This window comes from Bombus flavifrons, chromosome 17 (genome assembly GCF_040668555.2).
Source record: "Bombus flavifrons isolate JBK064 chromosome 17, iyBomFlav1_principal, whole genome shotgun sequence".
NCBI classification, from domain to species: domain Eukaryota; kingdom Metazoa; phylum Arthropoda; class Insecta; order Hymenoptera; family Apidae; genus Bombus; species Bombus flavifrons.
The window spans coordinates 3,254,347-3,269,597 of record NC_138458.1 but is presented as its reverse complement, the minus strand read 5'-3'; the positions used below and the strand labels follow the sequence as shown (position 1 = coordinate 3,269,597).

At 42.9% G+C, this 15,251-nt stretch overlaps 2 protein-coding genes across 4 annotated transcripts in view; both read right to left on the bottom strand.

Moving 5' to 3' along the window:
* Positions 1-15,251, bottom strand: part of LOC138188686 (putative fatty acyl-CoA reductase CG5065) — a 52,509-nt gene that overhangs the window by 2,600 nt on the left and 34,658 nt on the right. The gene's annotated exons all lie outside the window — the stretch shown is intronic.
* LOC138188694 (phospholipase B1, membrane-associated-like) overlaps positions 1-15,251 on the bottom strand; it is a 289,810-nt gene that overhangs the window by 247,247 nt on the left and 27,312 nt on the right. The window contains exon 1 of one of the 2 annotated variants that reach the window (XM_069130696.1): positions 1,408-1,543. The exons of the other annotated variant lie outside the window; for it this stretch is intronic. Within the exon in view, the coding sequence (XP_068986797.1) occupies positions 1,408-1,483 (76 nt within the window). The 5' untranslated portion in view covers positions 1,484-1,543. Of the gene's footprint in view, positions 1-1,407; positions 1,544-15,251 lie in introns of those variants that run through there. 2 annotated transcript variants of the gene reach the window in all.

Genomic DNA, 15,251 nt, shown 5'->3' with positions numbered 1-15,251 from the left:
GTTTTACCTGTATGTGTGTGGATATTGTCGTATTCAGTGAGCGCTAATTTTTTTTTTTTTTTTTATTTAGTTGTTTACATTCACAATTTGTCCGATTTGGACATTTGGTAGAATTTTTTGGCTGCTTGATTATCATGTGGGTGGCTACCCCCAGCGGGGTACCATCTTCGTGTTTGTTAGGTTATATCCTTTATGAGATCTGTTGGGTGTTTCCTTTTTAGTTCAAGAGTGTAATCCGTATTGAATGCAGATTAGTTTTTTAATTAGGCCGTTGTTAGAGTCTGATGGTAGTCAGCCTCTTCACGGTGCGAGGACTGGATTGCTCAGTATTACTACTTTTCTAGAATAGGGTTCGGCTTTGTATAGTTTTTGACAACCGACAATATGTGTAAGACTCGTGCGTTTAAAAGATTTTTTTTACATTTTCCAGCTAGTTTCGGGTTAGTAAAAAAAGAAAAAAAAAATGCGAAGTCAGTATTAAATAGGTCGCCCGTTATAGAGATATTTTGCAGGTCGCAGCTATATGCTTATACACACACAGCTACAGTAGATGAGTGGTCACACCATGCTGACGTATACGTTGCCTTATAAGTCAGATTTAATATAGTAGTAGCAGCAGCTTTTTCTGCGCAGCTAGATCAGTACTTATAGCGTCCCCAAGTGAATAACCTACTAATTTAGGATTGAATTCCTACATGTAGGAAGATCGGGCTATGAAAGATTTCAGTATTCGCATTAATGACGATAACACAAATCATATGCGTAAACAATGCAGAAGTAAGAAATGAACAAACTTTAAGAAAATATTCTAATAAGGGAGAGTCAGGTACTGAAGCCAAGATCCTTGACCGCCGATACTGCCTACTATGCCTCTACTTTCAATGTTCACCTCGAACGTAAGTCGAAGTAACTCCAGCGCCGATTGTCAAGAAATCACCCATTGCGCCAATGACATCTATGTCTCCTGGTTTTTAATGGTGAACCGACTCAGGAACTTTCGAAGACCAGCCGGCTAAACAAATTAAAGTAAATACATTAGAATACATATGAACTTCAAAAGATAAGCATCAATTTCACTATTCTTAAACTATAGCGGGGTGAGGGCTTGTAATGTTACATATGTGTCTTCAAAAATGATATTAATAGGACCAGACTATGAATGAACTAGAAACCACATTGACATTCTTGTAGCCACTACAAATTATGAAGAACAGCGTTCTTCACTGTAATTTCCTGCCACAGAAATTTACCGATTGTCCCTAGGATAAATTGCAAAAATTATTGTAAATAAAAGAAACCTGCAATTTAAATTGAATAATGATTTTAAAGAATAAATACGACGATATAATATTTACAAGTGATATCATAAAGTATTTGACAACAATAATCACAAATTTGGTTAAGTACCTGTTACGTCGCAAGGAAAAGGAACGTTTATTGGATCTTCCGTTTGAAAGTTATTTTTATTCCGTAATTCAGACATTCGATCCTCATTTCTTGTGCCTACAAAATAGTCATTTTAAAACAATTTACAAAAATACTTCATCTGTGATGTAAAGTTGCACGCGATATGTCAAAATTCCGATCAAGTAATTACAACGAAAGATTTCAAAATTTTACAAACGTTATCGAATTCGTTCTTAATTTTAGATATACAGATGTATAATCTTGATACTTTTATCTTATAGTAATAAGAGGATTGTTCTCAGTTCTCAAATTTAACATGCGTATCTTAATTGTCTAGAATTTTCAACATTTGTGCTATAAAGTAAACGCGTTCAGTGGCGCGTTCAGTATCTACTCCTCCCCCGGCACCCCGTCATTAACCTAACCAAAATTTAATTTCCATCTAAAATCACAATCAGGTTCGAGCCTCTTATACTCGTATAACAAGACTGACCAGTATTTTAAGAAGAAATGAAAATGGTATACGGACATCTTTTGATTTCACATTTACCTAAAACAGCTCGTCACTTTTAATACACTTCAGGACTGCTGTTTAGTTTCGTTATGAATTTCGATATAAGTACTGTTTACAAAATTCCTCATTATAAGAACCAGAAGAGGGTGCCACAGAATTCATAGCGTATGTTACTTGAAAATATAATCTCTACAATATTTATATGTCAAAAGAAGAATGATACGAGTTGTGCAAGCTTTTGTCCACTTTTACCGAAAAAAAATTTCGTCAACTTATCATTCTATCACGAACATATATATGTCGGAGATGAAAGGACATCGGAGCCTTCCCTTTGGAACTTCGGGAAAATAACTTAACACCGTAATCTAGATTCTATTATAGGCGTAAGTAAACAATTGTCGTCATTCAATGCGATTGTATTTGTTCGAGATTTGTGACAATGAGCTTGGACTCGAGGCGACTGGCAGTCGCCGAACGTAGCCGCAGTCACGGGATGAAAGCTTTGTCTAACAAAGGTATGGAGTAATTCTATAGCTCTCCTTAAAAGAAATATTTGTGGCGGCACGCGACAGTAAACATTCCAACGGTTTCTGTCCCGTGGCTCGCCACACGCAGACCCTATTCTTCGAGTAAGATGATTGCCAGATGTCGTTGCGTCTTCGCAGTACATGTTCGGCTAGCCAGAGGGCCCGTTATAGATCTTAAGATTTAGTTGGCTAAAGTCCTTCAGACAGACAAACAACCTTTGTCCCAGCTACGGGAAGATAGGAAAGACCTATTTTTCAACGAACGGCGTCTCCCACTAGCAACTTTCCCTCGAGGGCGGCTAGCATCTTTTCTAACCACCGATATGGAGATTGACCAATTAGCAGCAACGCCAATTTCCCTCACTTCTAAAGAAGGCTATCCTCGACGAATCCAATGATCTCGTGTCCTTAGACACACCCCATCATAGTTTTCCTCTGCAGCATCATCGCGACGGAAAGTCATTCTCTCGTGAGGCCGTATTAGCGAGTTACTTAGCTCGGTAGATATTCCATGTTTTAACAAAGAGTCCGACTTAGATTTTGTGAGCACGTTCATCTATCATCCCGTCGACCGCGGATTCGTTATTGAAACTAGGATCATTGTCATTAGTTTCTCGAGTATCTATTTACCACGGTTACTCGGCCAATCCTATAATAATCGTATTTGCACTAGTCAATGTCTTCTCTATTGCATAACGACAATGTGTAATCCAAGTGGATATTCGTTTCACGCCCATAAACCTTATTCCAATGTAAACCCGACATATATATATGTCGGAGAGGAAAGAACACCGGAGCCTCTGGAATGCTGGATAATCCCGCAACATTGTAACCTAGAGCCTACTATAGCTGTAATTAAACAATTGTAGTTATTCAACCTAATTGTAATTGTCCGAGATTTGTGATAGTGAGCTTGGGCTCGAGGCGACAGTCGGTCGCCAACGTGCCCGCGGTCAAGGGATGAACGTTTTGCCTAACAAAGGTATGAAGTAATTCTATAGCTCTCCTTAAAAGAAATATCTCTGGCGACACACGACAGTAAACATTCCAACGGTCTCTGTCCCGTGGCCACACGCAGTTCCTATTCTTCGAGAAAGATGATTGCCAGATGTCGATGTCTCTCCACAGTACGTGACCAGCTAGCCCGAGGGCCGTTATAAACACTAATATCTAGTTACCTAAAGTCCTTCGAACAGATAAACAGTCTTTGTCCCAACTACGGGAAGATAGGGGAGATCTATTTCTTTCAACGAACGGCGTCTCCCACTAGCAACTTTCCCTCGAGGGCGGCTAGCATCTTTTCTAACCACCGATATGGAAATTGACCAATTAGCAGCAACGCCAATTTCCCTTACTCCCGGAACGAAGACTATCCTCGACGAATCCGATGATCTCGTGCCCTTAGACACACCCCGATATAGTTTTCCTCTGTGGCATCATCGGGACGGAAAAGGCATTCTTTCACGCGATCTCGTCAACTGAAGGAAGTAACGTTCTTACGAATTATTGTGCGGACTTAGACTTCGCGAACACGTTCAACCATCATCCCTCTGACCGCGGTTTCGTTATCGAACCCGAGACCATTGTTACTAGTATCGCGGGTGCCTAATCACCACCGTCGATTGTTAAACTTGTATCATCCGTGCCTGTGCTAATAAACTGTGTCTTTATTATATCGCAACGATGGCTAATTTCAATGAAGACTCACCAAACACCCACAATCCTGACCCCAACGCTACTCCGACATCAGAAGTGGGATCAGAACCGTTTAAAGCGCTACAAGAGCAAATGGCCCTTATGCGCGAGTTAATTCAGACGCTAGCGCACAAACCGGGGGAGCAAAGATCGAGTGCGGAATCTAAGGATGCAACGTTACCACGTTTTGACCCCGAAGGCGCAGGCGCCGATCCATCCGCGTGGTGCGCGCATGCTGATCTGATTTTGAAAGACCACCCGATGCAAGATAGTGCGTTGCTTTCCGCTCTAAATCGCGCCCTAAAGGGTTCTGCTGCGCATTGGCTTTCGCAAGTGGTGCGCGGTGGAAAGCTTACCTGGCCAACGCTTAAGGAACAATTTCTCTCGCGTTTTGGTGGCAGAGAGACAGCCGCTTCGGCGTTAATAAGGATATCCAGAGAACGACCGTCGGAGACTGAATCCCCGGGAGCGTACGGTAGTCGCCTCCGCTCCATGCTGCAGATGAAGTTGCAAGATCTAACGATGCCCGAAGTGATCAATGCCCTCGCCCTTTATATACTGAGTTCACAAGATCAACGCTTTCAGCGACTAACGCTCGCGAATAATATCAGGACGGAGGACCAATTTCATGATGAAATGAGGATTCTCCCTTACAACGATCAGCCGACATTTTCGTCAAGAAATCCACCGGCGGAACCCGAAGCCAAAAGACGCAAGCTGTCGGCCCACCACGTGAAGTGCCTCTACTGTGGTAAACAAGGACACAGAATAGCTGAGTGCCGCCGTAGGATGCAGAGAGAACAGCGAGGAAATACGCAACGCCCGGAAGGAAGACGACCGGCAACATCGCCCCAGGTGGTTTGCTTCAAGTGTAAGGCGGAGGGCCATATCGCACCAAACTGTCCGCAACAACAAGACGGAAAATCCAGCCCCAAGGACAAACTCCGAGTCGACGTCTGTGTGATGAAGCCGCCAGTTGGTAGTTTGAGTCATCTGGGTGAGTCGTTTCCGTTTTACTTCGATTCCGGAGCCGAGTGCTCATTAGTTAAAGAATCTGTAGCCTCGAAATTTTCCGGTAAGAGAACGACAGATGTAATAGTAATGCAAGGAATCGGAAATACCTGCGTTAAAAGTACGTCCCAGATTTTGTCCGTCGTACGTATTAGCGATTTTACATTGGAGATAGCTTTCCACGTCCTTGACGATAGTCATTTAAAGTACGATATTATGATTGGTCGCGAGATAGTAAGCCAAGGATTCGATGTAATTATTACGCCCAACGGCCTCGATATCCGCAAGACGAAGACAGTCAATGCTTGCCATAAAACCGTCGAAAATGGGATTGACTTTAATAAAGTAGACACCGAAGTATGTGGTAATGATAAGAGCCGATTGATTTCTATTCTCCAAAATTTTAAAGAGTCATTTATTACGGGCTTCCCGCGTACTCGCGTAAATACGGGCCAGTTAGAGATTCGATTAATTGATCCCAACATCACCGTACAAAGAAGTCCCTACAGACTCAGCGAGGAAGAACGAAGAACAGTGCGAGAGAGAATCAGCGAGTTAATCGAGGCAAAAATCATAAGGCCCAGTAGTTCGCCGTTCGCGAGCCCCATGATACTCGTGAAGAAAAAGGACGGCTCAGATAGACTGTGTGTAGATTTTCGAGCGCTAAACAAAAACACGGTCGCGGATCGGTATCCCCTACCCCTCATCGCGGATCAGATCGCGAGATTGCAAAAGGCGAGATACTTCATTAGCTTAGACATGGCCAGCGGGTTTCATCAGATTCCTATTCATCCTAATTCGACGGAGTATACGGCGTTCGTTACACCCGACGGACAGTACGAGTACCTAACCATGCCGTTCGGATTGAAAAATGCACCTTCCGTTTTTCAGAGGGCCATTCTCAACGCCTTAGGCGACCTTGCGTATTCATACATTGTTGTCTACTTGGATGACGTTCTAATTATTGCCGACTCGATAGATCAAGCCCTAGAAAGATTGAACACCGTATTGGATACCCTCGTAAAAGCCGGATTCTCTTTCAACTTTTCAAAATGTTCTTTCCTAACGACCTCGGTACTTTATTTGGGGTATGTAATCCGTGACGGAGAAGTCCGCCCCAACCCGGGTAAAATACACGCCTTGAGCTCTTTACCTGCGCCAACGACCGTCACACAGCTCAGACAATTCATAGGTCTAGCCACTTACTTCCGAAAATTCGTCCCTAAATTCTCACAGATAATGAAACCCTTGTACGCGCTTACTTCCGGTAACAAAAGCATAGCTTGGACGGATAAACATGAAAAGATAAGGCAAAAGGTAATTTCCGTCCTGACCGAAGCACCGGTGTTAATGATATTCGACCCCAACTACCCGATAGAACTACATACCGACGCTAGTTCTGAAGGATATGGGGCCATTTTGATGCATAAGGTCGAAGGTCAAAATAGAGTAGTAGAATATTACAGTAAAAAGACTAGCCCCGCGGAATCCAGATACCATTCCTATGAACTGGAGACGTTGGCGGTTGTAAACGCCGTTAAACATTTCCGTCATTACCTACACGGACGAGAATTCCTCGTTGTCACTGATTGCAATTCCCTAAAGGCATCCAGTAATAAGGTACATTTAAGTGACAGGGTTTACAGATGGTGGGCCTACCTGCAAACTTTCACCTTCGACATTATGTATCGGGAAGGCAAACGAATGGCTCACGCCGACTTCTTTTCGCGGAACCCCGTAGACTCGGATCACCGTAAGATCGACAAAATCGCCGAAAAGGAAATCAATCTGGCCGAAATCTCCGACGATTGGCTCTTAGCGGAACAACGTCGCGACCCCCAAATCACCGAAATTGTTGATAAGTTGCGGAACGACGAGCTTGCGGAAGACATCGCGAACACCTACGAACTACGATCCGGCACCCTGTACCGTAAAATACAAAGAAGGGGCAGAACTCTCTGCTTGCCCATTGTCCCAAGAGGCTTTAGGTGGTCCGTGATCAGCCATGTACACCAGTCAATCATGCACTTAGGATGGGATAAAACGCTCGAGAAACTATACGAGTATTACTGGTTCGAAGGAATGGCGAAATACGTTCGCAAATTCGTTGAGAACTGTCATGCTTGTCGAGTTTCTAAGGCCAGTTCCGGCAAAATACAAGCCGAACTACACCCCATACCTAAGACCAGCATACCTTGGCACACGGTTCACATGGATATCACGGGCAAACTAAGCGGTAAAAACGACGCGAAGGAATATGTCATTGTGCTGGTCGACGCCTTTACCAAGTTCGTATACTTGCACCACACCCGTAAGATAGACTCCCTTAATACCATTAAAGCACTCAAGTCCGCTATATTCTTATTCGGCAGCCCCTGTCGGATAATAGCGGACCAGGGAAGATGTTTTACGGGCAAAGAATTTCAAGACTTTTGTAGAGATAAACATATTAAACTCCACTTAATAGCAACCGGTGCTAGCAGGGCCAATGGACAGGTAGAGCGTATCATGGGTACGCTAAAAAATACGTTCACAACAATAGAAACGACCGGACGGTCCTGGCAAGACGCGATCGGGGAAACACAACTGGCTTTAAATTGTACCCCCAACCGCGTGACTAAGTCGAGCCCATTGGAACTGTTAATCGGTAAAACAGCGAGACCCTACGGCTTGTCCGTACCCGACAATATCGAAGAAAGAGAAGTAGATATCTCCCACGTACGGCGACAGGCGATAAAAAATATAGAAGCAAGTGCCAAATACGATAAGGATAGGTTCGATAAAAATAAGGCTCAAGTAGTTAGGTTTAACCTTGGTGAGTTTGTGTTACGTAAAAACGAGGAAAGAAACCAAACGAAGCTAGATCCGAAATTCAGGGGTCCATTTAGGATAGCAGAGATTTTGGAAGGAGATAGGTACACCTTAGAAACCTTGGACGGCAAAAGATCATATAAGGACAGACATGACAGACTGAGGAAGATGCCAGACAGCAGCGTTCCCGCTGAGTTAGACGTCTACGATGATGACAACGACGGTGATAATAACGATACAAGTTCACGGACCTCAGAGGATCATTAATACCACGTTGCGGCTGTGCATCCAGTGTGGTGCTCTGCGCCTTCGTAATATGTCCAGTGGGACATTCTGCGCCTTCGTAATACGTCCAGTGGGACATTCTGCGCCTTTGTAATACGTCCAGTGGGACATTCTGCGCCTTTGTAATACGTCCAGTGGGACATTCTGCGCCTTTGTAATACGTCCAGTGGGACATTCTGCGCCTTTGTAATACGTCCAGTGGGACATTCTGCGCCTTCGTAATACGTCCAGTGGGACATTCTGCGCCTTTGTAATACGTCCAGTGGGACATTCTGCGCCTTTGTAATACGTCCAGTGGGACATTCTGCGCCTTTGTAATACGTCCAGTGGGACATTCTGCGCCTTTGTAATACGTCCAGTGGGACATTCTGCGCCTTTGTAATACGTCCAGTGGGACACTCTGCGCCTTCGTAATACGCCCAACGTAGTAACACGATCCAACAATCTGAGACCCACCCGTGTACGGAATCGAAAATGATCTGTCGTGTCGTTACGGTCTGACTGATAACTCACGGAATGCAACTAGCACTTTGAATATAAATTATAACGCCACTAATTCTAGTTCTCTTTCATTTCCTTGCTTGTCAAACCCCCGAACAGAATCTCGTTGCCGAAATGGACCTTTGACTTATTTGGAACATGTAATTGAATGGTAAATAATATCAGCTACGTCGAGTCTAATGTTAAAAAAAATACAATATTTTAGCTACACACGAGGACGTGTGATAGTCAGGATGGCCGTGTCGGAGAGGAAAGAACACCGGAGCCTCTGGAATGCTGGATAATCCCGCAACATTGTAACCTAGAGCCTACTATAGCTGTAATTAAACAATTGTAGTTATTCAACCTAATTGTAATTGTCCGAGATTTGTGATAGTGAGCTTGGGCTCGAGGCGACAGTCGGTCGCCAACGTGCCCGCGGTCAAGGGATGAACGTTTTGCCTAACAAAGGTATGAAGTAATTCTATAGCTCTCCTTAAAAGAAATATCTCTGGCGACACACGACAGTAAACATTTCAACGGTCTCTGTCCCGTGGCCACACGCAGTCCCTATTCTTCGAGTAAGATGATTGCCAGATGTCGATGTGTCTCCACAGTACGTGATCAGCTAGCCCGAGGGCCGTGATAAACACTAAGATCTAGTTACCTAAAGTCCATCGAACAGATAAACAGTCTTTGTCCCAACTACGGGAAGATAGGGGAGATCTATTTCTTTCAACGAACGGCGTCTCCCACTAGCAACTTTCCTTCGAGGGCGGCTGGCATCTTTTCTAACCACCGATATGGAGATTGACCAATTAGCAGCAACGTTAATTTCCCTTACTTTCTGAACGAGGACTATCCTCGACGAATCCGATGATCTCGTGTCCTTAGACACACCCCATCATAGTTTTCCTCTGCAGCATCGTCGCGACGAAAAGTCATTTCTCTCGCGAGATCGTATTAGCGACTCACTTAGCGTCTGTACGCTCGGTGGGTATTCACCGTTTTAACAAAGAGTCCGACTTAGATTTTGTGGGCACGTTTATCCATCACCCCGTCGACCACGGATTCGTTATTGAACCTAGGATCATTGTCATTAGTTTCTCGAGTGTCTAATTGCCACGGTTGCTTGTCCAATTCCATAACAATCGTATCTGCACTAGTCAATGTCTTCTCTATTGCTTATCGACAATGCGTAAACCAAACGACGATTCGTTTCACGCCCCTAATCCTAATTCCAATGTGTACCCGACATATATATATATATATATGTCGGAGATGAAAGGAAAGCCGAAGCCGTTCCTTGGAAATTTTGGAAACATCTTCTAGTAGTCTAGCCTGGATTTTATCATAGCTGTAATTGTTCGAGATTTGTGATATCAAGATTGGGTTCGAGGCGACAATTGGTCGCCGAACGTAGCCACGGTCACGGGATGTACTCAGGCAGAAACTGCCTAGCAACGGCGTTTGGAACCTTCTCGATGCTTCCAAACGGGTATAGAAAAACAAAATGCAATCGTACAGCGAGAAAAATCTCGACGAGGCTGGCATTCGTCTTGTGACTGCTTTGGAGAGTGACACGTCGTGTTTCTGTGCTTAAGATCAGTCTACGCTTAGTAAGGAGTCATCCCGTTGATCGTGGATTCGTTTGAACTCAAAATTATTGTTTATAACGATTATTAACTTATTGTTTGTAAATCATATTATTCATTGAACTTACTATCCGTTAAACGTATTATTCATTAGCTTTATTATTTGTTAGACTTACTAACCATTCAACTTATAATCCACTAACTTCATTATTTGTTTAATTTATTATTCGTTCAATTTATTTTCCACTAACTTCATTATTTGTTAAGTTTATTATTCACTAGACTTATTATTTGTTAATCTTTGTAGTAGTAATCATATATATATATATGTATATATATATATATATATATATATATATATATATATATATATATATATATATATATATATATATATATATATATGATTTCCTCCTTAGTTAATATAAATACCCTATTCATATTCTGCAATTTTATTTTCTTTTATTACGACGGCCGACATTAACGTACCTTAACACATAAATCTACGAAAGTAGTAACCATTATTGCTATTGTTCGAGAATTTATTGAAACTTACAAGCATTATGACTTTTTTATATTTCATAAATTACATGCAGTTTTTATTTTATTCTGAGCAAAGTCCAATGGTGTCGAATATGAAGAACCGAATGCCCCATGAGGAGCGGGTCTCCGTTCTTTTCGCAATAATACAAACGTTTCATTCAAAACTTGTCGAACTGGTCGAATATGACATGATTCGTAAACAATCGTGTATGAAGTAGATAGAGTTTACGACTTTGCTTTAACTTTGTACTGTTTTAAATTTCCTACGAAGTCGTCAACATAACAATCGCAAATATAATGCTCATGTCATTGTTGCTGGCGCATAATTCGCAAGAGTAAAATTACGATACGACATATTCTTTTTACACTTACACTCTGCACACCCTGTACAACATACATATGCATTGAATATTACGGGATGTGTTGCACTGTTTCGCAATTTATTAATAAATTTTATGAATGACAAATCTGAGCGAGCGCAGCATTGAATGCGCTGGTAGAGCGTGAAAAATGGTAAGCTGACGGAAAGTGAGCAGCAAGAGGATGAAAGGCGGGCAGAAGCGGTATTTTATTTAATTGCTCTATTGTGTCGAGGCTGGCACGCCATCTGTCGAGCAAAGCCCGCCGAGCTCGACCCCTATCGTTGGCGCCCACCGGGCCGACCCCACCCGGCAGACCCCGAGTGTGGAGATAAATTTCGCGACACCTCAGGACCTGCAATTCGAACAGGGGAAACCCGGCGAGCATCGCCGCTGCTGCCGCCGAAATGGTGCGGAAGCCCCTCACTACCCTGATGGCCACCGTCCTGTGCAGCCTCCTGACCGTTAGGAGACTGCGACGGCTGGCCATCAGGTCCTCCGCCCAGATCGGAGCTCCGTAGAGGAACCTCGATCGCACCACGCCGGCGTACAACCGGCGTACTCCGACGCCGGGCCCGTCCAACCAAGGCACCAAACGTCCTAAGGCGTTCTCCGTCACCACGACAGACGGTGACAGACGCCGAAGGTCCAGCGGCTGTCGAGGGTCAAGCCCAGATACTTCATGTTGGTTCCGACCTCGATCTCAGCCCCCTCCAAGCTCAGGCGATAACCCGCTGGAGGCGTCCCGTGATCGGCCCTGCGGCAAAACCACATTGCCTAAGACTTCTCAGGGGACACCCTCAGTCCCAATCCCTTGATCTCGGCGACCAGGCAGGCCAACGCCAGCTCCGCCAGACGGACGATTCTGCACCACGCTGTGCCCCAGACCATTCACCAACGTGCCGTTGGCGTAGCACGCCAGTGTCGAGTTCGGAGGCATCGGCGTCCGAAGTACCCCATCGTACGCGATGTTCCGCCCTGGACGGTGTAGACGATACTCCAATCCCGGAGGAACGCCCGGATCACACCCCGCAGGTACGCGGATACACGATGAAACTTGAGGGCCCGGCATATCCTGTCCCAGGGGATGCCGTTGAAGGCGTCCAGCGACACGGCCAACGCCACGTAACCACGCCGCTGGGCACCCTCGACAAAGGAGCGGACACGGGCGATAGCGTCGGCTGTAGACCGCTCTCTCCGGAAGCCGAACTGACCGTCGTGCAGTACGGGAGCACTTCGGGACAAATGCGACTCGTGGCGGGCAGCCACCACTCTGTCCAGCAGCTTGCCAGCCTCGTCCAAAAGGCACACCGGCCGAATGGCGGAAGGCGAGTCCGAAGAGCGTCCCGGCTTCGGCAGCAGGACCATCCGCCCCTCTTTCCACGAAACGGTGAATTCGCCCCGAGACAGGCATCCGTCAGACAGACGCATTCGTCTCGGGGCCAAGACCACGGCGACGCCTTCTACAGACGGGCCGAGACTCTGTCGGGACCCGGAGCTTTCCGCGCTCCGATCCTCCCGATGAGCCCGGCCAACTTTACTACATACTGCATAATAATTATGTTACAAATGATGAATGCTTGTACTAAAATGTATTCGCAAATATAGGATAAATTATTCTGTTCCAGACATCTTTATTTATCATTTTCTCATTAACATCTAAATGTTAGTAATAAAAAAGACTTATATGCATATATACATCATTAACATGCACATACATATATCATGTAGATGACGTTAGACGTAATATAACATTTATAATGTAGAAGTTTCGTAGTATTCTTTCAAGAAATCCGTACTAAATCAACAATTTTCTTGCAATGGGATTAAATTCTGATTTTGTTGCATAATACATACATCAAAGGTAGTTATAAGTAAACGAGACTAAGCATTCGATTTCGATAAATTTTAAATATGTTGTGTAACTTATCATGTAAAACATATTCTTATAAATACATCGCTCGACTTTAGTTTCCGAGATATAGGAAACACAGAGAAACAAGGACTAAGTGTCGTAACGTTCGACAAATATTAATCAAAAACCCGCGATAAGCTGAGATCTTTAACTCAAAAATCAAACTATCTTATTTTTGATTTATGATGGATGAAACTTTTACCAATATGCTCCTTACATTTTTGATATTAAAACAACACCAAACATATATATTTTTTGAAGCATATTAGCTTACTTACTAAATGATAATTAACTACATATCAATAAGTAACTATAATTCAAATTACATCATGTTTAGTCTCGTATTAATCAGAAACGTCGCACAAATACGTTGGTAAGAGTCTCATTTTTAAAAAGTCAACAATTAAAAAGTTTTGATATTGAATTAGTATTTAGGTACACTGTGACAATCAATGTCTAACATTGGAGCATGTTATACTACTCGATCACGGTGGGATGTCGAGTTTCCCGTGCTTCATAGAGCTAGACCCTTCCTTCGGAATGCAGATAATGACACTGCAATTATCAAATGTTTCCTGCATTTACAATAAATTACTGCTACTAATACTATATTGAATCCTGCCTATACTTGCAAGTTCATGGCATCGTTTTCGTCGGCATAGTGCAACCGCTTATCTGCTGTTTCTATAAACATATCGCAACCGCCGGAAAACTATCTGTATAACAAGTTAATTCGTCGATAAGGTACTTCAAAAAGATAGACTAGAAATACGTTTTAAAGGGCAATGATTGCAGTTAGGAATAAGAGGCTATCAAATGTGGATTCATCATATCATTTAATAGCGGCTGTCAACACATGTCAGATCTATGCGTCTAAAAAATCCTTTTTTCATTTTCAATGTAGTTTCAGGTTAGTAAAAGAAATAAATAAATACTGAAATGTTTGTGAGCTATATTGTTTGCAGGCTGTCGCGATGTGTTTTTAGAAGCAATAGTTAAGTGGACGTACCATGCAAAGACATACGTCGTCGTGGCATGCATATATGCGCAAGATTAAATGTGGTAGTACCAACAATCTTTTGCAAATATCTCGGAAATTAAGGCCGAGCGACGGTTATGTGTATAGGAAGAAGTTCAAAATGTTGAATTTCACAATAAGTTTAGATTTCACCAAAACCGGAGGTGCAGCCTCGTTTGTGAATAATTGCAGAATATCATTGTGTCCTGACAATTTTTCTAATTAATTTGCGACATACCATACGACAAAAACCATTTCCAAAAACCATACGACATTCTTCAGCATCAGAAATATATTCTCGACCAGGGAACGATTTCCATACATTGCTTTACTACATTTCGATAATGATTGTGGTATAAATTATCGATACTTATACCAACTTATACATACAGGTATAGAATAAATTATCCTGTTCTAGACTCTTTTATATTTTTGTCTTCCTTATAACATCATAAATGTTAGTAATGAAAAAAGGTAATACAGATATTTATATTGTGGTGGATTGGTTGAGGTTCAATAATATAGAATAACAAGAGCGAGAGATTGCTGTTGCAACCCGTCAAATATATTTGGAAGAAATTAAATAAATATAAATATAAATTGGTGCTGTCGAAAGACGCTCGTTCAATGTATTCGCACGATAGTGTATGATCGCGCAGATAACTCGATAAGTAGTACACTCCATTAATCGCGTATGATAGCTCGGATACTACCTCGAATAATAACTCGGATAATCTGACTCGTTTGCAATCGCGTCCGTTTATTTATACTGGTCGGGGGAGAGTCGGAAAATTCGAATTCGTCTTTATTCGACGGTTGCATGTAGCAGCGACATTGTTTTGCCCGTGGTTTATTTATCATTACGTTTCATGCGTGAAAGCTGTGTCAATGTCCCGAGGCAAAACAACAACATGAGTCGCTCTCGATTCGCTTCGTCCTTTAACTCCTGTGCCGCTACAATATCATTAATTTGCACATACACATAACATGTAGATAATGTTAGATTACCTTTATATTTATACATGTATTATAGCTTATATTTTACTAATTACATTGCAATGTACATACATAACATAAAGGTATAGTAGTAT